The sequence below is a fragment of the Tribolium castaneum genome, chromosome 1 (assembly GCF_031307605.1).
Source record: "Tribolium castaneum strain GA2 chromosome 1, icTriCast1.1, whole genome shotgun sequence".
Lineage (NCBI taxonomy): Eukaryota > Metazoa > Arthropoda > Insecta > Coleoptera > Tenebrionidae > Tribolium > Tribolium castaneum.
In genome coordinates this window covers 15,888,659-15,914,917 of record NC_087394.1, presented here as the reverse complement: position 1 = coordinate 15,914,917, position 26,259 = coordinate 15,888,659, and the positions used below count along the sequence as shown (strand labels likewise).

The following is a 26,259-nucleotide window of genomic DNA, read 5'->3' as shown; positions in this document are numbered from 1 at the left end:
TATAATACTTTTCAGATCTTATGATAATAGAAGTTCTATTTTTGAATACATTCATTTCCGTACCCTGAAATTGAATACATTTTAGATGCCAGCTACAATAAAAAGGTACTTCTTCACTCTCATTATATCCTTCATAAAGTGGTTTGGTAAGTTACAATCATAAAATTCAACAAAAGATAGACGGACTTTAACATTTTGATGTCCTGATAAGGATATAGTCAAGCCAAAACAAATCTACAAATTTCATCTTGATTATAAACATTTGAAAAAATACAAATCTCTTCATTTAGATCTTATTATAAACTTACTCAGTAACTTTTCTCCACTAATTCCATATAAATTCTACTTTTTAAAATAGATATACGTCGTTTTACCAACTCGCTGGGATATCCTGTATAAGCAACCAGTAAAACACAATGTTATCAAAATGAACGCCACTGTCCAATGGCCAACGCAGGGCGTACGCCAATGGTGATGGCTTGCTTTGTTTGACATTTCTGTTATTTAAGGTTAGAAAAGTTTACACCGATCGTAGTTAATACATCAATTCTTTTATTAAACATGCTTCAAGTGTAAATCATAGATTAACACTACCATTAACGATCAAGTTTTGAAGTGTTCAATAAACAAGTAAAATGATTTTTTTCAAACCGTCTTGGGTAACTCACGAAGGTAAACACCCTTCCTTTTGCTGATTTGCGTTTGGTTAAATGAATAAAATTTACAGGGAGTAAACCAATTTTCTCAGTGGATATCCACCCCAAAGGCGGACGCTTTGCCACCGGAGGCCAAGGTGGTTCCGGCGGCCGCATAGTAATCTGGAATATTGCTCCCGTTTTGTCCGAAAATGACGAAAGTAGCCTGAAAATTCCGAAAATGTTGTGCCAGATGGACAATCACTTGGGTAAGCCACAATAATTTGTGTGTTTTCGTTTACTGAGTGGGTAAATTCTTAGCGTGTGTAAATGTGGTGAGGTGGAGCAGTGAGGGTCATTTATTGGCCTCAGGGGGTGATGATAAACTTGTCATGATTTGGAGGCTTACAAACGAGGGTAGTTCATCGATTTTTGGTAGTGGTAAAGTCAATGTGGAGACTTGGAAGTGTGTTCACACTCTCAATTCACACAATGGGGATGTTTTGGATCTGGCTTGGGCCCCACACGATGGTTGGTTGGCATCTGGAAGTGTGGATAATACCGTAATAATCTGGAATGCTCATAAGTTTCCAGAAAAGGTTGCTGTTTTGAAAGGACACACCGGCATGGTCAAGGTAAGGAAGTTATACAAAGTACAGTGGAACCTCGATTATCCGAGTTGCATAACTCCTCCTAGGCTATACAGATTGTATCAGAAATACGTGTCTTAATTTTAGCAGGTAACAGAACTCAACAAATAAAACATCTTTTCTATTTGTAATGTTTCAATAAAAATTTGCAAATTTACGTAAAATTTTGAAAAAGGTAACATACTGAAACGTGTACCTGCCTATGGGTACAAAAATTAAAGAGCCTAACTATTTTCGTTGTGATAGAAACGGACAATGTAAACAATTTAAAACAACAATGAACATTGTTGCTATGAATATAAACTAATTATTAAACACTGACCGGTTCGCTTGCACCTACGTTGCACTAAAGAAAGGAGGAAAACAGTGAAAATTTTAAATAAGAATTTTGCAAAACGTTATACAGCGTGCTCCAAAACTGACGCACCAACTGAATGGTGTGTGGTAGAGAACTGGTTACATATAAAGGTAAAAATAGTAAAAAAATTCTTTGTATTAAAGTTATTGATAAATAACGGATTTTAGATAAATGATATGTGGCAACGTTGTCAAATAGTCGTGATCGCAATAGAATTTGATCAACAATAGAAATAAATTATTTTTGAAACGGTTTCCTAGGATATAATTCCCAGTGTTGGCACATCTACACATTGTGATTTTTTTGATGAATTTTAATTTTTTAAATAAAAGAAACTGCTAAAGTCTGATAGAAAATTTAAAAATAATTATTCATCGTTTTGTTAAGGAACGATTACCTTGTGTGAAGCATAAAAACATTAAAAAATAATAAAAACTAAAAAAGTTAACACAATAAGTTTGTAGCTTCAGATTTTTTAAAATATGACTTTAGGAATTTTTTCAACATTTTTCCCGTAATCTGCACTTGCTTCTCAATAACGTACCACTGAGTTGGTGCGCCAGTTTTTGAGCACCCTGTATATAGATAAGTTGTATTTGATGAGTTTTATTACGTGGTAAAATTAACACATGTATGATACACTCTGTAACTCATGGCCAACGAAAATAATATTTCGCTTCAGAGAATTCCTCTCTTGCCAACATAACTGACCACAAGTCATTTGCCGTCACATATTTTATGTACAGTCAAATAAAGTGAAAATGACACTTCATTGTTGTGGATGCTGACCCCTCTAACTGCAAACAGACAGGGTCGTAAATTATCGGAGTGCAAACTTAACGTAGTTCCAAAGTAAGTTTATTTAGGAGCCAGTTTACAGAAAGCGAAATGAAAATTTAATTCAGAACCAAATTAATTCAGATTAAGTTGTCACTTATTTTTCATTAATAATCGTCAAGTTTGAATTAAATTGTTATAGAAAATTATGCATTAAAAAACAAATTAACTTAGTTTTTTTTAATGAAATTAATTAATATAATTTTGTACGAAATGGGGTATCTTTATTTTTAACTTGATTTTATGTAAAATATCAAATGACTTAAATCATTATTTATTTGTGATTAAACCGCGAGTGGTTTAATTCTTTGAGCAGAAAGCGAAATTTATAGTATATTATGATACGAGTTTTATAAGAAGCGTTTTGTCGCATGAACGAATTTAGAGCACGACGTGAACAGCGAGGAGTGCCTTAATAGAGCAAGTGCGACAAAGTGCCTTATAAACGAGATATCATACAGTATTTTTTCTACTTTGCACTTTTTGTACCAAAAAATAATTTCTAAATTTAGGGAATTTTGCGCAGACAGTGAAATGAAATTTATAATTTGGATCGTCATTAGTTTATTCGTACAAATGTATTCTGAAAGTGTCCAAGACGTTTTACAATGTAGCCCTTAACAAATACGAACTTTTGTGGCAAATATGTCGAATTTGAAAATTGACCTAAAGATTATGATTATCTCAAATTACTTACTTGCACTGGCTTTTGAAGTTATGATTGTATTGTTCATTTTTTCAGATAATCAACTGTCAGTGTCAAAATTCTGATAAAGACCAGACTATATCACCCTAAAAGATCATGTCCAAACACTTTTGAAATTGGCTGTATTCTATATTTGACATTTTTGAAAATTGGACGTTAGTGTTAATAGTTAATTCGTTAGTCTAAAGGTGATCCAAAATAACTAAATGTGTTGTTGTACATGTTTTAAATTAGAGACAACTTGAAAAATTAGGAAATTGAATTTGCCAGGTAAAAAATTACACCAACCTTAATTCAAAAAAATTACTATTTATGATAATGCTAACCTGACGGCTCTTAGACAGTTGATTATAAAAAAAATCGACATTACCAAATAAATAAAATTTACATGCAGATGAAACATGTACTTTGGATTTTCGATGGCTTTCAAGAGAACGAGTTAAATGTTTGAGGTCATTATAATCTGATTTCCACCAAAAAGTTGAATTTATGTAAATTAATTTAAACACAATTTGGAGCTGAAACGTTCTAACGCCCAAGGTTCTCTCATTTTTTCATTGAAATTATACTATAACAAAAGCCTTGAAAATTTGTTACAGGGTGTTACTTGGGATCCCGTGGGCAAATATATAGCTAGTCAGTCCGATGATAAATCATTGAGAATTTGGAGAACTTGCGATTGGGTTCAGCAGGAGGTGGTTAAAGACCCTTTTGTTGATTGTTCAGCAACCACACATGTTTTAAGACTATCATGGTCACCTGATGGGCAATACCTTGTCTCTTCACATGCCATGAATGGAGGAGGACCTACTGCTCAAATTATTGAACGAGAAGGTTGGAGACAAGATAAGGATTTTGTTGGTCACCGAAAAGCAGTCACATGTGTTGTAAGTAAAATGTTTAAAAGTGTTGAAAAATGCTTTTGGCCCTTATTGATCCAGAAACTTTAACACATTGTTTTTATTGAAATGTTATGTAATTATGATCATAATTCAATTTTTATTTATTTATCCTGTTCTTGTAATTGGATTAATCTAGTCACTGTCAAAATTCTGTTAAAAATCAGACTGTATCACTCTAAAAGTTCATGTCCAACCACTTTCGAAACTAGCTGTATTATTATTTGTTTCAAAAACAATAAAAACGCCAACATCGCATTTTCTCTCAAAATTAGTTGTTATAAATTATTCACGCACTTCAAGGAAATAATGGGCGATGTAATTTATCGTTTCAATGAGAGATTGTAAATTAATAACTAATTTACAATTTTATCAATCTTATTTAAGAAAATAATTTGGTAAAATGCGACGTTGGCGTTTTTATAGTTTTGAAACAGTTAATATGTATTTGACATTTAGGGCATTTCACGTGAAGCGGACAACCATAAAAATTTGGCATCTTGAAATTCGGTCATATTCGGGATAATTGTTCTCCTAGAAAGCATGATTGTAAATCGGAAATAAAATTAACTAGACGCCCTCTGGTGATGACTTTTGAACTATGTCGAAAACAGTAAAGAAATTTTCGTAATGCCACATTTAACTGACATTTAATGAATTGTTCAACAATTTTGCGTGTATAGTGTTAATTACTTACAATAGAAAGAATTACTTTAAAAGTACGTGGTGGTAAATACTAGCGTTGACTTTGGTTCTGTAGTTTTTCATGGTATAATGTGTTTATTGTTGGAACTTGAAAGTGGATAAAAAGTGAAAAATATTTAAATTTTGATTACAAAGTGTTATGAAACAGTTGTCTAATTGAAGATTATAAGTAATGGATCACAGCGAACACAAAGTTTGGCTCAAGAAACCAATAAATTAGTGAAGTGTTATGAATTTTAGGTTAGAATTTTCCACTGAAAAAATCATGAAATGCTGCGGTAAATCTACAAAACTACAATAAAGATTAACAACTGCTGATACATTTAAACGTAAATTATGCCAAAAGGTAGGTTTTTCAATGTCTTTGTAATAATTTTCCAATAAAGAAAGTGAACCAAACAGTCATTCGTTATTCGTGTTTTCCTCGTCATCTCTCATTTGTCAACATAAGTTTCTTGCATCAAAGATGCAATAATCATTCCCATAGGCAATGTAATAATTGTGAAGCCCCAAAATTCGTACAACGCTCAAAATATCCGAATAAACATTTTCCCGCCATTTATGGTTACTGTTTTCGACCTAGCTCAGTGGCGCCCCCAACGGTAATTTTACTTCCGAAATACATAATGATTTTTTGTATGACACTTATTTGTGAAGATATTGACTTCTAAAAATTTTACAAAATATGAGACACAGAGTTTTTGGAAGCTTTTATTTAAAAAACTAATGCATACCAAAATATTTAAAATAGTGCTTTATATAGAAAATTCTCTGTTTTTTTTTATTCCGAATTTGGAATTTGAAATTTTTTTCGTGTAGAAAACCGGAAGTGAAGTTTTAAATCCGAATTTTAGGAACTTGGACCATTTTTTTTAAATTTATTTTTATTTCAAAAAATAGCTTATAATATCTAGGTTTTACACTATATCTCCAAAACGAATTGAAATCCCATTTTGCGACTTATAGTGTAAACTCTATTTACTTTAAGCATTTTTTAAAATAAAAATAATTTAAAAAAAAAACGGTCCAAGTTACTAAAATTCGGATTTGGAACTTCACTTCCGGTTTTCAATACGAAAAAAATTTCAATTTTCAAATTCGATTTTGGAGTTAAAAAGAACAGTGAATTATGTGTATAAAGCACCATTTTAAATATACTGTTATATACTGTTTAATTAAAATAACAGTTTACAAAAACGTTATGCTTAACATTTGGTCAATTTTTAGAAGTCAATAACTTTTTAAATAAGTCGCTGACAAAAAAATCATTATACGTATTTACATCCACACCTTTTAAAAGAACAACTGTAACCGAATTTCAGGTTGTCGCATTTTTTTGAGTTATCCGCTTTATGTGAAATGCCCCATTTTGCACACCAGATTTAACATTTTTGATAATGAGACGTTACTGTATTATTCGTTAATTCGTTAATCTTTAAAATACCACAGTGTATTGTACGTGTTGTAAGTTGAAGACAACTTGAAAAATTTGGAAACTGAATTTTCCAGGTAAAAGTTACACCAACCTTAATTCATAAAACATTTCTATTTATGATAATGTCAACCTAACGGCTCTTAGACAGTTGATTATAAAAAAAACGACTGTACATTACACTTTTTTGTAATACTAGGTAATTTACGTTTATGTCTCGCTAACTCAGTACCGGTTACGAAACGTTTTTCTAATTTATTAATTTTACATTACCATTATTTTCTTTATCATAACAAAGGTTAGCAATTTCATCTCGGGTTTCAGAAGGTGGGTGTAATAATACAAAAATATTCATTTCTACTTTTAATGATATATTTATTCTGTTGTGCTTGCTGTTATTAAAAAAATAATAATAGCATTCTTCTCTTACAAATAGTCAATGTTTTCGTGTTTACAGAGATTCAATTCAAACATTTTAAAAAAGATCTCTGCTGGCAGTCCCAAGAGTCAGCAATACTGTTGCTGTGCAATTGGTTCAAGGGACAGGTCTATCAGTGTATGGTTGACGTCTCTGAAACGACCATTAGTGGTAATCAAAGATCTGTTTGACGACAGTGTATTAGACATTTCGTGGAGTAGCAATGGTTTATATCTATTCGCATGTTCTTGGGACGGAAGCGTAGCTTGCGTTATATTCGACCAGCGAGAAATCGGAATCCCGTTATCAATTAAAGAAAAAGTAAGTATCAAATTTAGTAAACTTCTAGCATTCAGTTGATTATTTTAGAATGATCTCTATGAACGTATTTATCATAAATCTCTGCAAAAAAGTTGGAATTTAAGCTTTAGTGGGACTCAAATCGTGGAAAATCCCGAACTTTTAACTGCCATTGACAAAATTAACGAAAGTAGTAATAACAGTGTTAATCTTGAGTTACCCAAACCGGCGTCGAGAGATGTTTCGTTTGAGTCACCAAAACCAAACACCACGATTTTAGTACCTGCTAATAAGCAAGTGGAAACGAGACTTCCTTCCGGAAAAAGACGTATAACTCCCATGTTGTTGACCACCGTTCAAACAACCACCGTGGAAGCAACAAACAGTCCTCCAAAGTAAATTTTTACCGAATTTTATTCATTTGAGTTTTCTCAATTTGTTCCTAGGACAAATCTAGAAGTGCCGACAAAAGAAAGCACATCTTTTAGTAGTTCTTCGCCAACAAAGAGTAAAATTGTTGTTGAGACTGTAGTAGATCAAGTCAAACACCCCACTTTTGGTGGCTCATCAATGAAAAGGTTCGAACGTTCGAAACAATCAGTTTAATCATTTTTTAACTTTCAGTTCGATCTTGAATGATGCAAATAAATTGATAAGTGCGCCTCCAGGAACCCAAATTAATCAGTTAACTTGTTGCGAAGTGCCGGGAGATCAGCCTATAGTCCAGTTTATTAATGTTTTAGATCCACTGAAACTGCCTTCAGGTACATCAGTCACCAAACAGTGCGGGACCTTAAAAATACAGGTTGGTATTAAATTATTAACATAAAAACGAAAAACTATAATCAATTTTTGTACAATGATTTAAGAAAAATGGCAGAAATTGTTCAGTTTAAACTGAATGATTCAATGTTTTAGATAACCAATAACTGCCACAAAACTTCGAAAGGATCTTTATCGAGTATTGAAGCGTATAAAAATATCGATGATAAAGAACCAAACTGGGATACGTACATTGGTAATCATTTCTCTTTTCTTACATTTTTTTAACTCACAATACAATACTAGGTTCCACCATTAGGTGTTTAGCAGCAAACAGAAAATTTATCGTGGCATGTTGTGAAGACCTTAGTATTAATTGTTACGAGATCAAGTCAGGAGCACGTCCATTACCTCCAATAATTATCGAAGATGTCGTTTCTTCAATTAGTTTATCACAAGATAGCCACTGTTTAGTATTGACAAAGACTGGTCTTTTGTACATGTGGAATTTCGAGCTTTGTAAGAGCATTTTAAGTAGGATATCAATCAGAAGTTTGCTCAACAATAAAGGTAAAATGACTAGAAGGTATAAGGACTAGAACTAGGAAGCGAAACTAGATTTAAAATTGGTAATAAAAAGCATTTAATAATCAATTCGATTTTGTCTGGTATAAAATAATGAATTTATGAATGATCAATACTAATACCTAATTAATTTTTGCACGGTAAAAAATTAGAAGTGACCGGTATATTAGAAGGTAATTCTGCTAAAATATGTTTTTACGAGTACATTACTTCAGATTTTTTCTACAGTTCCTTATAACCAAAATTAAATAATTAAGGTTATAGAATTTTTTATTATACAGGGTGTCTCAGCTAAGACTTTCGAGCTTAATATCTCAGTTATTTGTCAACGGATTGTTATGAAATTTACAATGCATATATCTTAGGAAGTGGTCTTCCAATTAGGGACAAAAAAATGACCTCAAGTTAAACAATGAAATTTTAAAGCACATTTCTTTTATTTAAAATTAAGCCAAATCACCGTTGGATCATTAAACCCCGAAAAATAAATGGCCACACAAAAAATTAACCAAATCGCTCGGCTGATCCAAGAAAAAAATTAAATTTTGTTGTTACAAATTTAATCCAAATTTTCATAGTAATTTGGTCCGTCACCTTTTGAAACAATTGATGAAGCATTTCTATGCGGCATTTTGTGAACCACTGAAAAAAACTGTCACAAATGTGTGCGCTGTCAGAAAAGTAAAATTGTTGTAATTTGTTGAAAAAGCCAACAACAATGGCTGGAATTTTTGTGTTGTTGAAAAAAGAATCAATATTCGCCTATGGAAAGTGCCGTTAGACTTTTTGTGAAATGTTATTTATAAAATTTAAAGTTCAAAGAATCGTCAATAATTTGAACGACACACGAAGCGTACCTGAACTAAATCGAGTGAGGACAAAACACGTCACTGGAATCGAAGCAATAGTTGGGGCTGTAATTCAAGCTTTTGAAGAGAATCCAATCAGCAGTGTACGAAACATTTCCAAAGTCCTGAATGTTCAAGTGTCTAGAATTTTTCAATTGTTGTTCAGTTTTTTAGTACTTTTTGAAAGAATTAAAGCATCCAGTACCAAAAGTAAGTGAAAAATATTGTTTTTAACTTTGTATGGGTGAGAGATATTGTGAAATGTCCCTTGCGTGACAGTTACGTTTCTGCGAGTAGGATTGACCAAAATTCAATGGTAGTGCTCATTTGTCTCATAGAGATCTACGCTTTTGCATCTGTACCCACGTTTAACAGTTTGTTTCTCATTTTTCTCGCGAAACAGACGTCTTCCACGAATGAGTTTTTTCTGACAGCATTTTTCACTGACGATATTTTTTTTAATATAAGTCTTAAAAGGCTTAACATTTTAAAAAGGCATGTAAAAATTACGTTTTTAAGACTTGATTTGTTGCTTAATTGGATTTTAATCTTTATCTTCTAGAATATCTGCATTTTAAATTTCATAAAAATCCATTGTCAAATATCTGAGATATCAGGCTCGAAAGTCTTAGCTGAGACACCCTGTATATTTCTAATGACATTTTGAAGGAATGTTTTGTCTGAGAAAAACTTTTTCAAAAAATGTGGGCGAACAATGAGCTTTAAATTCTTAATAAGGCGCCTTCATTATGAAGTGATTTTTTCTTTCTAGTTTTAGCCCTTAAGTGACACCATGTTTAAACAATTACTTACTTTTCTCTTGAATGTAGGTGTAGTTAGTAGCTGCGGTTTGACTTCTTCCAATTTACCAGTAATTACTCTGACAGATGGACGGGCGTATTCCTACGCTAGTGATCTCCAAACATGGTAAATTTTAATGTTATCCAAGAGTTTGTTCTAATCTTGCAATTTAGGGTACAGTTATCGAATCCTCTTGATCCACTAAGTCGAGTGGGTGGAAGTCTCACAAGGAGAGTGTCTCCAACTTTACCACTGGCCTCATTACAACGAGTGATGCCCTTTCATGGTCCTCACGATACTCTACCTTCGGGTGTTACGTTGAGTTTCTTAGAGAATCAGATAACTGCGAGTTCTATTATTAGTTCGCATGATGAATACAGGCATTGGTTGATTGCCACCGTCAATTATTTACTTGATAAAGGTACAGTAGAATCTCTTTATCCGAGTTTCTTAACATTTGATCATCACAGTTTTTTCGAAACTTGTATCAGAGAATGGGGATTGGAAAATTGTCATAACTTTTCAAAAACATGTTGACAGGAAACTGCAACACGTTGGAGAAGATTTCTGATATAGTATATTATTCACAGAGCGACTAAACTAAATATTTTACATTTTCATTCATTGGTTTTTGTGGCGGATCATATTCTTCTAATGCGAAGACGTTCTTGTGAGAATTTTTCAAAAACTTAAAATTTTTCGTTTACATCGTCATATCTTCCTTCTGGATGAAGCTAGAAACTTTTTTTTGTAAAAGATTGCTCAATGAATGTAGTTTTTAACGTAAATACACAACTTTTAGTTTTGAGAAAAAAAACTGGGAAAATTGGGCAACACTACGAGTATAGTGGGTAACAAAACCAAATATCCACAACACTATGTTCTATTTCACATATTTATATTTTAAAATTTTGTCTGAAGTCCACTTTTAAGTAACAGAAACTATTGTCTTAATGATGCCAACACAAACATTTTGTTTTCCATCATACGGTGTCGCCGTGTTGTAAATTTGAAACAGAACACAGCGTTGTTGATATTTGGTTTTGTTACCCACTCTACAAAGGGAAATACAATGTGTTCAAAAATGGTTATTCATCAAGTCACCTATGAAACTGAACGTAATATGCCGCTTAATGTAAATTGTGAATGCCGTCAAAGTGACAGATCCGTTAAAACAATGCAAAAGTCTTCGAATCCAAAAACGATAGAATACAAAATATCAAGAATCACAGAAATATAAAACACAAATCAAAAGAAACCTTACACTTGAAAGAATTTTTCAGAAAAATGCAAAAAGTGAATAAAAAGCTAATTCAAAGATTTGTCAGAGAAACTACAATAGTCATATTGAAGAAGCGACACAATGAATTTGAATTCCGTAGTCAACTTGATGAACAACCATTTTTGAAGACTTCAGGCGCATATCGCAGTAACTTTAAATTGCAATAACTTAATGAGTGTTAAAGATATCGAAATGATTCTTGCACCAAAAACTTATTTAACCTATTAGGTTTACTTTGTCTGTTTATGTGTAGATCTATCTTTAATGATAAAAAAATTCTCGCATCTCAAAAATTTCTTTAGACAAAAAAGAATTTGCAATTTTCTCAGTTTTCTTTTGTCCAAACTAAAACTTATGTGTTAGAGTCCACATGCATTGAGATTTTTTTTGCAAAAAAAAATTAAGTTGTAAAATTGTAAACACAAAATTTGACCAATTTAAAGTGTTTCAAAAACTTCCACAGAAACGCCTTTTTCATAAATCACGATGAACGAAATTCTAAATAAAAAATCTAACTTCTAATTCGAAGACAGCATAAGACTCAGTTAAAAAAAACGTGTATCCTCCAACGCAGCACGACAAATAAATTATTAATATAGCTCGTAATAATTATTGTGTACTACTGATGGGACCCTCTCCTGGCCAGTTGACGTTGAGTACATAAACTATGTGACGGCAATTGACTTGTGGCCAGTTATGTTGGAAATAGAGGAATTCTCCCTTTTAATGGAAAACAGCCATTTGATTAGGTAGAATTCAAAAAGGAAATGTTTTATTTTACTAATTAGCGACACTTTGATAGTTAGCAGCTTAACATTTTCACTGATACCTGATTTACACTGATAACCATTGATTGACAGAATTGTTAAAAAAATTTATCATATCTTTTTTTTGACTTAGATGGGAACAGATTTAAAGTCGCATCTCCCGCGGCATCCAAAATACCATCATTTTTTTCAAAAACACTTTCAGCGTTTATCTTCTGATAATATTCTCTTTTGTTTAATTTGTTGTCATGCGATGCTACGGCCTAAGTATTTTTAACTTTTTTAAAATTGTATAGAAAAACAATTTTTGTTAAAATATTTTTAGGTTTTCCAAGTTTTCCATTAAGGATACAAAAAAATTGTATGTTCAACTCGTAAGAAGTCGTTATATATCTCTTGAAACCTTAATTTACTCGCTAACTCTGGTAAATCAATCTGTTTTCACTCAATAGTAAACCACTACAAAACGATCAGAAAATTCTTCAATCAAGTAAGCTTAGAAATTAAAGGACGTATAATTGATTTTTTTATAATCAACTGTCTAAGAGCCGTCATGTTGGTATTATAAATAGTATTTTTTTTTGAATTAAGGTTGGTATAATATCTTACCTAGCAAATTCAATTTCCAAATTTTTCCAGTTTAAAACGACACAGTTATTTTAGACCAAAATGTCAAATCTGGTATTCAAAATGTCAAATAAAGAATACAGCCAGTTTCAAAAGTGGTTGGACATGAACTTTTAGGGTGATATAGTCTGGTCTTTATCAGAATTTTGACACTGACAGTTGATTATATAAAAAAATGAACTCAAGCCTAATGTCAAGGAAAAAATCTCAAAAAGCAAATTAAATTATTGTTGGAATCCAGTTTTGCCCCATAGACACCATTAATGGGTCATGTAGCGTTCGGGTGTTATTTGTGTCACGAATTCACGGCATCTAACAGTTTACGTTTGAGGTAATTTGAGTTTAAATTTTGACAGAGGCTGAACTAATACACATCACCGGACACACATTCTCAAGTAATATGCCTACTTGATAGGACTTTTTGATCGCTTTATACTTTCCTTTACTTGTTAAACAATCTACAATTAGGCTTCGCATCGTTTTTACTTATACATTATATTTTTCTACGACCGTCAAAAAACAATCATTTACAGTACTAGTCAACAATTGTCGATTTATTCAAATCTAGTGTAGAAATCTGAGTTTTATAAAAATGCAAACGTCACGATTGCATTTTTTTTGAATAAATTGGAGCACAAATTGAGCTTCTGGTGGGTTTTCTTAGCTCAAAGTGTGTCGCTGGGATTTAGTTTAACATAGAATTTTTTTCTTATACAGACACTCACAATTTATGCTTTATTTTTCACTTCAAAAAATTCAAATGCGCTGTTGCAATTCTACCATGAACTGAAATGGAATATACCATTTTTTTTTTAAATAAGGTTGATAAAAATGTAAAATAGTTATTATTGGTTAGATCTCTTATTGAAACTATAAATTATATTAACTATTAATTTTTGAAGTGCATGAATAATTTGTAACAACTAATTTAAGGAGAAAATGCGACGTTGGCATTTTTATAGTTTTGAAACAGCTAATAGTTACGAATAATTTCCCATAATTATGTTTATTACAGGACCTGAGTGTCGGTTGAGAGTAATTTTGGATGAGTTATTGGGGCCCACATACTCGTCAACAGCGGCGAAAAAATCGAAAAACAGCGACAAGATTTTGGGGAAACCAAGTCACGCGTTTCTGCAAGAAATTTTGGAAATAATCAAGACAAAATTGCCATGGCAGCGGCTGTATAAGGAATACAGAGAGCAGTTAGATGAAATTCTTCACACAATGTAATAACATTTTTTTTACATTTTATAAAATAAAATATGCCATAACTACTTGTGCCGACGTTTCATTTCTTCTTCAATGTATTTATCCAAGTCGCTCAATGGTTTGTAGTAGATGTGGACAGTTTGGGCCCCTGCAAACATAGTGACTGTCGCTGCGGCTAGGAATGAGAGGTACCTAGACCATGACACACCTGCCGGCATTTTGCTATTGTGAGGATTCTTCTACCAAAATTTTCGCTTGTCTGCGTTTGTACACTTTATCTGTTAAACAATTATTAATCATTTGATTATTCGTTTGGTTTAGGAACTTACAGAAATTTGTTTCACCGACTTGCCAGTTGATCATAGAAAACTCTAATGCGGCTCCTAGGACGAAAAATAGTGGTAAAAACCTGTAAATTCCGAAATACTTTTTTCCAGGCCACTTATTCAAAAGCAACTGAAGAGACACACTTCGCTTCATAGTCAAAAATTATTACATAATAGACACTACGTTTTATATTCGTTGTACAACTTGTTATAATACCAAGGGCCTTTCGATGTTTTTATGTCTGATAATGGTAGGACTAATAATGACAAATGTTGATACAAATGCCCTTTTCCTGTGTTTTTCACGTGAAACGTCAAAAAAACATAACCTAGAAAAAGTAGACGATCTCGCATGAGTGCATGACGGGTTGCCAACCCACTTCATTTTCAATCAAAAATTTGATTTATTGTGTGACATTTGGAGTGGTTTTATTTAATTTTTGAATTATTTTGAAAAAAACACAATGGCAGAGCTCGTGCAGCGTCATTTGGAGTCTATGGCTGAAGAAATAGAAGAAATGAGGAGAACCAGATTATACACTCTTGAAGAAACCAGGTTAGCAGCATGTTTCCTGAGTTTATAGGTTAGAAACAATAAACCCTGATTATTAGCAAAAGTCAAATAAATTAATTGACGAACTTTTACTTAAATCTGCCAAATAATTGTGACAGTTTATTGAAGTTATTTGAAAGTTGATACGATTTTTTTAAATAATAGTATTAAATCCAGCGAAAACTTTTTGTGGGTCTATACAGGTGTCTCAGGGGGCTAATACAAGCCAAAAATTAAGAGTAAAAATTTTTGCGATTGCCTTTCTTTATCAAGTTATTGACAAAAATGGAAATAATACAGTTGTGACAAAATAAAATGGGACAATTTTTTTTCGCTGGTGTAACATGTTTGTGAATCTAATTATACTATTTCCAGCGAATAATTAAGTGAAGAACAAGTTTCTAACACTGCGATTCAAGTACTGTTTCAAAACTATAAAAACGCCAACGTCGCATTTTCTCTCAAATTTATCTGTTATAAATTATTCAGGAAATAATAGCCAATGTAAGTCATAGTTTCAGTGAGAGATCTAATTATTAATAACTACTTTTTAATTTTATCAATCTTATTTAAATAATTTGGGTAAAATGCGACGTTGGCGTTTTCATAGTTTTGAAACAGTTAATAATTAAATTTCACTTGATTATAAATTAAATACCTGAGGAAATTCCTGTTGCTCTTGATTAGAAACCTTTCTTCATCCATACCCAGGATATCTATTTGTTTCAAAAGTGTCTTTTGTAATAAGGAATATATCAATTTTTTAAGATTTCGCTAAAATGATTCTTTGCTAAAATGTCAACATTTGTTTATAAGTCGAAAACAAAAGACGATAGCGGGATGCGGTTTTGACCAAAATTATTTTCTCGAAAAACGGAGAATGTGTCACTCGTTTTTCTCTAACCTCTTAGGAGATCCAAAATGCAACACCCTGTACACTGTACAGTTTAAAACAATTGAATGCATCATCCTATTACAATCACCATTCAGAATTAAACTAATTCGAATTAAGTTGCCATTTTAATAAATGCATTGAGAAATGTCAAGTTAATCGCGATTAAAAATTAATTGCATCAAAATGTTATCAAAAAGCGTCATTAATTTAATTTGCAATTAAATGCGTGATTAACTGATCACATGACCAAATTGAAGCAATTTTATTGGTCCATTCGCATTGTTAACTTTTAACAACGAATTAAATTTTAACAGATCTTTCTATAAACGGGCCCTTAATCTGTTTAAAACAATCTGACGTTTCGTATTGAGAAATGCAAATCAATTGTCAACAGGTTAACAGGTCTTATTTCAAAATACATTACCACTTATCATTTGTACATTTTCCAGTGATAGGTCATGGTTAGTAGAGACTTGGTTGTGCCGTAACTCTGTGGAGGAGTGGGAGAACCGCCACGTTGATACGTCATCAAGATTACAAACGTGTTGTTGATCCCATGTAAATGCATAGTTTACATCGTGTTTTTTATGGTTTTTAATAAAAAATAACGATTGTAATGACTTTTTTAGTAAAAATCTCATCGGGTCTTTTAGCCGTCAATGCATATTTATGCACATTAAATAATTAAATGCACAATGATTAAAAGACAGGGGCACAAAAAGGAGAGTGTACATATTAATTTTTGTTTATAATCTTGATTTAACACACATCCATAGTTTTAAAAAAACTTTAACACAAACATTCAGGTTTTAATAAACAATACATAAAATTATTAATTAATATTAATACATAGTATTTTCCTCAATTTTTGGAAAAGGAAGAAAAAGCTTGTCTAACCGTAAAAAAATGTCTGTTTGTTTTTGGGTTGGGGTGGTTCGATTTTAAAAAATGTTGTCGTTGGGAGCCGTTGATTTTAAGCTTATTTTCTTTAAACAAACAATACTTCAATTTGACTTGCGAAGGTAGAGGTCAAAATCAATATTAAATATGTTTTTGTTTAGGCTTCATCCCCTACTGCTAGCCACTCCTTTAACATTTTAAATAGCGCTTTCTATATTTTGAAACATTATTAGAAAAAATAAAAAAAATATTATTAAAAAGGGAAAAACTGATCTAATTGTAGATAAAACACATAACCGTATATCTCATTTCAGTTCATTGTAGAATTTTGCAACAACGCATTTGCATTTTTTGGAGTTTCTGCTGGTTTTTCTTGACTCAAAATTTGTCACTGGGATTTAGCCTAACACAGTTTTCTTTGCTCATGCAGAAAATCTCAATTTGTGCTTTATTTCACTCCAAAAAATTCTACTATGAAATGAAATGGGATATAGATTTGTTTTTGAGTTAGAGGTGGTTTTAAAAAGCAGGGGGTACGATTTAAGTCCTAATTAAGGGGATGATGTGACCTACAACGAAGATTATGCTAGTTTTAGAATCTCGCCTTTCAAGACGAATCTATATGTTCTTTTAATTAATTAACGACGTTAGTAAAGTATTAATAATCGTTTTTAGTTTGTGTTTTACTAATTATTTATTGTTGATAGTGGATTTGTTTCCGGTCATTTGAAGACATTCACAAAACAAAAATAATTTGTATAATTTTTCTCAAATAAATGCAAATATTCCTAGTTGATTATTAGTAGGGGCTTAATCCTAAACATTGTAATTCATAAAAGCGAAAAATAAAACGTTTTAAAGAAAAAACTAAAAGATCCGGTACTACTTAATTTGCGAAGTGTTAGTAACTTGTTTTTCACTTAATTATTGGCTGGAAATAGCAAATTAGGTTAGAAATGTAAAATGCATAATAGGATAGTCTTTTTTTTATAATCAACTGTCTAAGAGCCATCAGGTTGGCGTTATCATAAATAGTAATTTTTTTGAATTGAGGTTGGTGTAATTTTTTACCTGGCAAATTCAATTCCCAAATTTCTCAAGTTTTCTCCAATACAAAACACGTACAACAGCACATTTAGTTATTTTAGACCACCTCTAGACTAACGAATTAACGATTAACACTAACGACCAATTTTCAAAAATGTCAAGTCTGGTGTTAAAAATGTCAAATACAGAATACAGCCAGTTTCAAAAGTGGTTGAACATGAACTTTTAGGGTGGCATTGTCTGGTCTTTATCAGAATTTTGACACTGACAGTTGATTATATAAAAAATTTACTATATATTAAAAAACATGTTTCGTAAGGCCAATCTTCAAGCACGAATTCAGTTTCAAAAACGAGTTGAATACAACATTTTATTCTTCAAGTTAGACTCAACAAGACTTAATAAAATTGCCTAAATTCACTTTCTTAAGATTTCTTTTCAATTTTAACCGATTATTGTTCAAAGAATTCCGCATCGATGGTGCAAAAATGAAAAAGATTGACCTCTTTTACATTGCGGCATATGGAGAATCGAAATTTTTTTACGTGTTTTGGTATAGCTACCAAACCCTTCTTAAGATTTCTTTAAAAAACTAAATCATCATTCAGCAACATCTAATAAGTATTTTAAGGGGAAAAGAACTGGGGTCACCGTTCAAATTTTGGAGTTAAACGATGAGAAATTTGTAGTAAAAGGAATACACTAAAAAAACTGGCAACACAGCGCATCTGTAAAACCGTTAAAAATGAATTTTGAATCAGTTAACAAACAAAACAAATATCCCGACACAGAATTTTTAACTTTGGAGCTATGTTTGGGATAGTTAGGAAGTAAACAGATTAAAAGTCGCTGTTCCTACGAGGTGAGCGTGCCATCAATAAGAAGTAATTACAGGTTTTTTCGGTTAAATTTCGAAAATAGGACGCGTCTACAGTAAAACCGCTGTAGTTTTTCATCGTTTATCGATGGTTTATCCTATAATAATTCTTCCTTTGTGATGTAATTATTTGACACACTTGATATTTTCAATCGAAACTCCGACAGTGTTGTCACATTTTACAAATGAGTTATGATTGGCCAGGGCAGTACATTCACAGTAAAAATTTTTGGGTTGGTTACTGTGGATACTATACACTGTACCATATATTCTTTTGGCCCAACTTTTTGCTCCGATTGTAAATTAACTTTCTTCAGATTTTTTTAAATTTTAACAGATTATTGTTCAAAGAATTCCGCATCGAATGGTGTATTCCGGTATCAACAATTGAAGATTATGTCCTGAAGTCCAGAATTCGTGTTTTTTGTATACCGGGCGCTCAAAAACCGCCGCACCAACTCAGTGGTATGAGATTTTTACCCTAATCTGCACATGCTTCTTAAAAAACGTACCACGGAGTTGGTGCATCAGTTTTTGAACAGCCCTGTAGTTGGGTTGGTGCTCAGGTTTCGCAAAATTTCACCAAGAAGATGAATTTTTAGCTTACAACCGTCAACATGAATAAGTACCATCACGTGCCTAATCTTACTTATCTAAACGACATAATTGCCAAAATCACCATCAGAATATCAATTCTAAGCCGATTTAGCTCGTTTCAATCGTTCAAAGTATTTTTTAACACAAAAAATGTTAAGAATATAATTCAAACTAGTTTTTAAGTGATTTTTTAAGTAAATACAAAAATTGTAATTCTTTTCCAGATTAATATTAAAGAATCGAAAAGAGTTTGAGTACAAAATCAACGGCGTTTCGAAAAACTTACAGGATTTTATGGAGTACATTACGTACGAGAAAGTGTTATTAAAGCAGATTGAGCATCGACGGGACAAAAACACGATTGCTGAACGAAAAAGTAGTATCGAATATAAAATTTTGCGAAGAATAAAAAATTTGTACGAGATCGCATTACAAAGATTTTCTGGTGACTTTTCTTTGTGTTTATCATATTTTAAATTTTGTAAGCAGACACATGACATCAATGCCGCTAATATTGCACTACAAACAATGATCAAGGTAACTTTATTGTTTTTCTTTTCTTAGCCGTAATTAACCATTTTTAGAATTGTTCCCAAACCCCAGAAGTGTGGCAAGTGGCCGCTGCATGGCACGCCCACGACCGCAAAGACCTCAACTCTGCTTTGATCGCCTTAAATAAAGGCTTGACTCTTCACAAAAACAGTCAGTTGTTGTATACAGAAGCCATAAAGTTGGAACTCTCTGTTATCAAGAATAACGCACCGGAAGATACAGAACTGCAAAGAAGGGTGTGTGCAAAAATAGAAACGTACCTCCAGCTTATTTGTGTCCATATAAACGACTTTAAATTTTTAATCGAAATTTTAAATCTGCTAGAATTATACAGCTTTACAAAAAGCGTTCAAAATTTAATAATAGACAAACTTTTGAAAAATCACTCGGAGTCGGAGCTTGTTTGGGATGCTTTAGCACAGCGAGAAAGAAGAGGTAAGTAGAAACTTTGTTTATTGTCAAAAGTTTTATTTTGGAGTGTAGGATTTCACTATGGTCAATCTAATAGCGAACAAGCAAATTCCAAAGAAGTTTGTTTAAGTTTGTGTTTCGCTAAATATGAGGAAGGTTTGAAGAAAGTTTCACCCTCTGAAAAAGCCAGTTTATGGTCTGTTTATTTAGATTGCTTAGAGGAAGCAAGACTGGAAAATAACCAACTACCAGATATCCTCAAAACATTGAAAATGGCACTTAAACAAGCCTCAGATGAGAATTATTTACCCGATAGGTATTACATCAAGTGGGTGGAACTGGCCAATGATAAAGAGGTCCTACACATACTCGAAAAAGGTATGTCAATAGCGTGATTTTTTTAATCAGTTTTTTAAATTTGTTTTTGGTTTTCTCCCTTAGTATTATTTTTTTATTGGTGATCTATTTTGCTTATAAAGGACGTAGCAGCGTGTTTAAATCCAACTTTAAAAAACGCGCGTTTTTTAAAGTGTCTATGACAACATCACTAACCCAAGAAATGGCAACTTTTTAATGATTTTTGTAATAATGACAGCTAATTCCATGACAACGAAAGGCATACTGATCTTACATTATTTCAATTTTTTTTCTGATTTCAAAAAGTACCAATAAAAAAATATCGTAAATTATTCATGGATAACTGGTCTTTAAAACACTTATTTTATTTCCCGTCGTGCCCGAAAATTCGCTTGTGTTTTAAAGGGCGCATCGACAAAAGAGCCCGCGACAAGATAGTCCACCGATAAAATAGCCCCTACAAAATAACCTAGCGGCAAAACAGCCCACCACTAAAATACTGGGTGTTAAAAAGAAATAAAATATTTAGGGAGGTAATAACATGAGATCGAAATTGAACTGAATTAGATCAGGCTCTGCCTGTGGAATTTTAGCTATACGTTAAAAATAAATTTTCAAACATCGGTTTCTTGCTTATTAAAATTATTTCGAACCTATTTTTACCACCCAACAAAAAGCTTATACAGGGTGTATCAGAACTCACTCCCCACCGGAAAGATGCTAGTGGTAACAGCAATAGAGATGGCAAAAATGTAAAAAAAGTAGATCTTTTATTCCTAGTTTGTGAGATACAGAGGTCTCAAAATGACCAATCCCAGAAGCTTTCTTCCAGGTGTAGTGCATACAGTAGATGTGTTACTAAGGAATGAAAAATAATTCAAGTGCCCACTTTTATTGTCCTTTCTACCTATTTTTTGTTCTTTTAGCAACGTGTTTTGTTCCCCTAGTCCTCCAGAGCAAGACCTTTTGTGATTGGATATTTTCAAACGTTCTTATCTCCCAAACGCAAAGAGTTATAATTTTGTTGTAAAGAAACTTTAGCTTCAGAATTGCCTAAGCTAAACGCACATTTCCGGTGGGGAGTGAGTTCTGATACAGGCTGTATTGTAGAAAGCTATTTTCAAACGGGTGAAAAAAATTAATGGATAGTGGAAATATTTAATTGATGAATGCTTAACAGAAATTCGGGAGAAATATCTTAATTAAGTGTTTAGTAACTGTTGGTTGTAACAAAAACGGAAAACTGAATTCGCTTTAGATTTGAGAATTATAGTTATTTATTGTATAAGGGTCTTACAATTTAATTTTTCTCCGCAAAGGTTTAATTTAAATATTTGTCTAATTAATTTTTTATTCGGCCAATCACGAGACGATTGTTCTTTAAAACCCGTGTGATTTATGGATATCATAAGACGACTCCTATTAGTGGTATTATGACCTAATAATAGACTGGCTGTGGATAAAATTAATTAGACGCCCCCTGGGGTTGACGTTTCACTTTTTCGAAAACAGCAGTTTTTAATGTTCGAAAAGTTTCTTCGTTAATTTAAGTGATTAACTTAATCTCACAATTATGCACCGAAGCTTTAATACTACACAGTGCAGCACCACAAACATTGGTAAAAAAATTATAATTTACGGAAACTTTAAAATGTTTTTTTTTATCTGGCTCAATAACGTTCCTAACGATAATTTTATTTTTGAGCTTATTGCTATAAAAATCTGACATTTTCATGTTATGACATTTTCTTCTGTTTTTATTTCAATCAACTGTACCACACGTTTTATATTTTGCAAAATTTGATAAAAACAATTAGCGAAGAAGGAACTGTGGTACAAAAAAGAGTAGTGGTCGTTCTTCCAAATGGACTCAAGAAAATATGATGTGGCTAAAGTTCTTCACTTTCAAGACTTGCTCTAATTCAGCTTGATTAAAAAACTAATACAACAGTATTTGTCCTAATACGGTTAAATAACAAAATAACGGATTGTTCTAAAGATATAATTATATTTTTATTAGTAGAAAGATTGTAAAAGGGTACAAAAATTTATATTATTAAAAGAAGAGTGAAAACAGTGAATAAGATTTGGAATAAGACTAGAAACTAGACAAATCTTTGTCTAATTTTTTTATTTTTGATTTATTTGTTTATACCATTTAAAATAACAATTTTGTAGTCATTTGTCGCTAGGCTATTTTGTCGGGGGCGTTTTTGTCGGTGGGCTTTTTTGCTGGGTCACGGTTTTAAAAACCTCCACTTCTACTTTAATATACTATTTAAAGCTTTAATACTGGAAGATTCAGATAAAGCTCCCGTCTTCTGTAGCTCAATTATTGGTGTTACTACTTATTACAGAAGTTGGATTTTTGATGTTTTGTAGACATTATTTATATTCTAGGATATTTTTGATTATACGGAGTGTTCCAAATAAATATATCAATTTTTTTAATGACATGCTATTATCTTTTTGTATCCATTAGGATGCCCTCTTATTAATATCCATATTTTTTTTCAAATCAGTTTAGGGATTACTGTTAAAAAAGCCAAAATGAATCGGTTTTACACCTTTATACAGGGTGTCTCAAAATTGACGTCCGTGCTTTTAGGATTAACTTAAGTTAACTTAACTTAACTTAACTTTCGATTTGTATTAGCCCCCTGAATCAAATTCCCAAAGCATGGGCGTCAATTTTGAAACACCCTGTATACTCTATTTCGAAAGTGCGGATATGCCAACATCACATTTTACCAAATAATTTTTTTAAATAACGTTGATAAAATATAAAACAGTTATTGATTATTATTAGATCTGTCAATGAAACTATAAATTACATTAACTATTAATTGTTTGAAGTGCATGAATTATTGTGAGAGAAACGGCGATGTTACTTTTTTATTAATTGGAATGCATATTAGTTCTAAAAATTAATGAAAAATACAACCAGTGCCCCCTTGTTCACATTATTACTCACAAATATTGTCCTGAAATGCGCCCTAGAGTGTAAATAACGTCTACAAAATATCAAAACCCAGCTTTAGTAAACTGAGCTACAGAAGACGGGAGTTTGTCTGCAACACCCTGTAGATGTGTGTAACCACTTACGATCAAATATTTCAGGAACTTCAGCATTTCCCGAATCCATCGATTTATGGAAATTGCTGCTTCGCTACGCGACGATCAACGATATGGAAAAGAAAGTCAACGAAATTTTCGATAAAGGAACGCAGATGTTAAAAGAGAATTCTTTGCCTTTGTGGTTTATGTATTTGCGTTACTACGGTTTGTTGGCGAAAGATGACGTCATAGACAGTACATACCGTAAAGCTCTAACGCAGCCACCTGAAATTTCTCAAGTGCTTAAACCGAGATATATTGAATGGTTGGCTCTTCAGAAAGGTATAAATGATGCGCGAAAAATGTATAATGTGCTAGCAAATCAAGAACCGTTCTGCAAAGAGTTACACTCTACAATGTCCAAATTGGAGTCAATGGAAATCCAACATGATTATAAAGTATGGGCTTGCGTTCATCAATTGGCCTGCAAGCAATTTGGGCGAGAGGATGTCGATGTGTGGATTAATCATATTTTGTTTTATTTGCATTTTAATAAAACGGACAGTGTTAATGAGAACGTGCAACGAATTTATAGGGATGCGGAAAATACTCTTACTCCCTTGTTGCTACCGGATTTTAAAGAGAGATATGAAAAAGCGCTTTCTGAATTGTAATTGTACATTTTCAGTCATGCAGTGAATGTGTGTATTTTTTCAATAAACAGTTATAAATGAAGTGTCTTTTCGTTTTTGTTGATTCCTGGAGAAAAAAATGCAGAACTCAATGACAAAAACAAATTCTTACAAATTTTAAAACTAAAATATTAATATGCCAGAGATCCAGATGACTCAAAAACTAAAAGGAATTCTGAAAAAAATTATTCTTGAAAAATGATCACATTTTTAAAGTAGTTGTACTAATTAGTTTTTTCGTAGGATACTTGGTATGGTATGGTACGCATGGTACCAACTCTGTATAAGTGCTTTATGTGCATCGGCTATCAGCCTCAGTTCATAAAACTTCCCTTATAAAAAAATTATATAAAACATTTGTGGAGCTAATAGTATAGATCAAAACAAAGAAAATAGATAAAAAATATACAATCGAAAACAGCAAACAAAAATGTCGGTGGACATTGAAAAAAAAATGACGATAAAACTCAAAAACCATTGACGTTATAAATGTCACTATGGTGTAAAAAGTAGCATTCAAAAAGTAACCTAATCAGGATTTGTTGGAAAAATTACCCTTAAAAAAATATAAATTTTGTGTGTTACTAGTGGCTTAGTCTGTATTGGTAATTTTTTCGCTTTCTTACACTGCCTTAATTGTACAGTTTAAAATAAAATTAAGAACTATACAGTGTGTATCAAAAATATGTGTCTTAATTGTAACAGATAACCAAGCTCAAGAAATAAAACGTCTTTTCTATTTGTAATTTTTCAATAAAAAAATTCGCAAATTTAATTAAAATTTAGAAAAAGATAACATACTGAAACGTGTACCCGCCTATGGGCACAAAAATAAAAGAGCCGAACTATTTTCGATGTGATAGAACCGGACAATTTAAAGCAACAATGAAAATTGTTGCTATGAATACAGACTAATTATTAAACATTGACCGGCTCATTTGCACAAAAGAAAGGAGGAATACAGTGAAAATTATAAATAATAATTTTGCAAAATGTTATATAAAAAAGTTGTTGCATTTGGTGAGCACACGTATTTCTGACACAACTGTATATAATCCAGTATTATTTTTTACTAAAAAATAAAATAACAATTTTTGGAAAAAAAAATTACATGCAATACTTCAACATTATACCTACCAGATTCTCTACTTATGATTTATCTAGCTTGTGGCTCTGACCCCATTCCAGCTCAAGTTGCGTTAGTTTGGTTATCAGAATCATATCTTTTTTTCACTTTGTTTTACAGAAAACTGTATCTTTGGTCATTGTAGCAGCACCTGATACAAGTTTTTACCTAGTCATTTTACACAACATGCAACAGGCACAGTTCTACGACTACTTCACCAACACTCTTAAAAGAACTAAGAAAAATTAGTAAGTACGAGCTGATTTTGTTTGTAACTAAAGTGGTTTCTGGAGGCAAACGTAAGCTTATTGCTGAATAAGAAGTTTCCACTTTATAAAAAACACCCAATACTGCCAATCCTGTTAAAAAAGCAAAAACACGAAAATGCAGGTGCCTCAAAACTAGTGACTTTGGAGTTCAGTTCTAAATTTAGAAACAAAATAGAGATTCAGGTCTTCGGGTGCTCTTTGAATTGCGTTTTTTCAAATGCGGCATAAAAATAAATAAAACTTTTTTTTAGAGAAATCATTTTACATTATTCTCCACAATCATCTTTACCATAAATAAGAATCAATACCGAAACGTTTTCCTGAATTTGAAGAAAACGCGGTTTAAAGAGTGATCTTCAAGCGATTCTCTACAATGCTCTGAACTCGGAATTCACCAATTTTGAGACACCTGTATAAAAAATGTAAAATGAATGTTAATGTAGTTTTGTGACAGACCAAATTCAATTGAAACTTAAATTTTTCTAAACACTTCGCAACAAGCCAATGAGTCGTACTTTAAATAAATATTCGTATTTTTTGAGGTTTTCTCACTTTTTTCGAATCGTGGTTAGAGTGACATCCTCGTCTTCTTGTCTTCTTCAATCTCTCTTCAATCAATTTAATCTACACAGAGAACCGTAGGTTATTAAATCCAAGCCGGAAAATGTGTTCTACTTGGTGTAAACTTAGTTAAGTGAAGAGAGAAATTTCACGTAGGACAAAGTTGTTCTTTAAGTTGCCAATGGCTTTAAAAAAGTAGGGTAAAGTAAAACATT

General features: G+C 32.1%; 4 protein-coding genes across 6 annotated transcripts; 2 read left to right on the top strand and 2 right to left on the bottom strand.

Annotated features, from left to right (window-relative positions):
• The first annotated feature begins 463 nt into the window (after positions 1–463).
• On the top strand, positions 464–13,893 carry Hira (hira). The gene is made up of 13 exons (XM_015978293.2): positions 464–672; positions 728–904; positions 957–1,270; positions 3,786–4,073; positions 6,680–6,961; positions 7,010–7,335; positions 7,387–7,518; positions 7,565–7,745; positions 7,859–7,958; positions 8,009–8,272; positions 9,966–10,062; positions 10,110–10,357; positions 13,628–13,893. The coding sequence occupies exons 1-13, from the start codon at positions 636–638 to the stop codon at positions 13,843–13,845; spliced, it is 2,664 nt and encodes an 887-aa protein (XP_015833779.1). The 5' UTR covers positions 464–635; the 3' UTR covers positions 13,846–13,893.
• Positions 13,824–14,042, bottom strand: sloth2 (sloth 2). The gene has a single exon (XM_015978295.2). It carries the CDS (start codon positions 14,040–14,042, stop codon positions 13,887–13,889), a length of 156 nt encoding a protein of 51 aa, XP_015833781.1. The 3' UTR covers positions 13,824–13,886.
• Positions 13,824–14,304, bottom strand: sloth1 (sloth 1). Of its 3 annotated transcripts, none has more exons than XM_064354678.1 (3): positions 14,154–14,304; positions 14,033–14,102; positions 13,824–13,987 (listed from the first exon to the last, which is right to left on the bottom strand). In XM_064354678.1, the coding sequence occupies exons 1-2, from the start codon at positions 14,302–14,304 to the stop codon at positions 14,047–14,049; spliced, it is 207 nt and encodes a 68-aa protein (XP_064210748.1). In that variant the 3' UTR covers positions 13,824–13,987; positions 14,033–14,046. The 3 variants fall into 3 exon arrangements, with proteins under 3 accessions (XP_064210748.1, XP_015833780.1, XP_064210746.1); XM_015978294.2 differs by having other exon boundaries at positions 13,824–13,972; XM_064354676.1 differs by having other exon boundaries at positions 13,824–14,102.
• Positions 14,305–14,565: 261 nt separating this feature from the next.
• On the top strand, positions 14,566–24,131 carry LOC103312440 (uncharacterized protein). The gene is made up of 5 exons (XM_008193056.3): positions 14,566–14,706; positions 19,244–19,556; positions 19,604–20,006; positions 20,055–20,360; positions 23,460–24,131. The coding sequence occupies exons 1-5, from the start codon at positions 14,615–14,617 to the stop codon at positions 24,068–24,070; spliced, it is 1,725 nt and encodes a 574-aa protein (XP_008191278.1). The 5' UTR covers positions 14,566–14,614; the 3' UTR covers positions 24,071–24,131.
• The last annotated feature ends 2,128 nt before the right edge of the window (positions 24,132–26,259 follow it).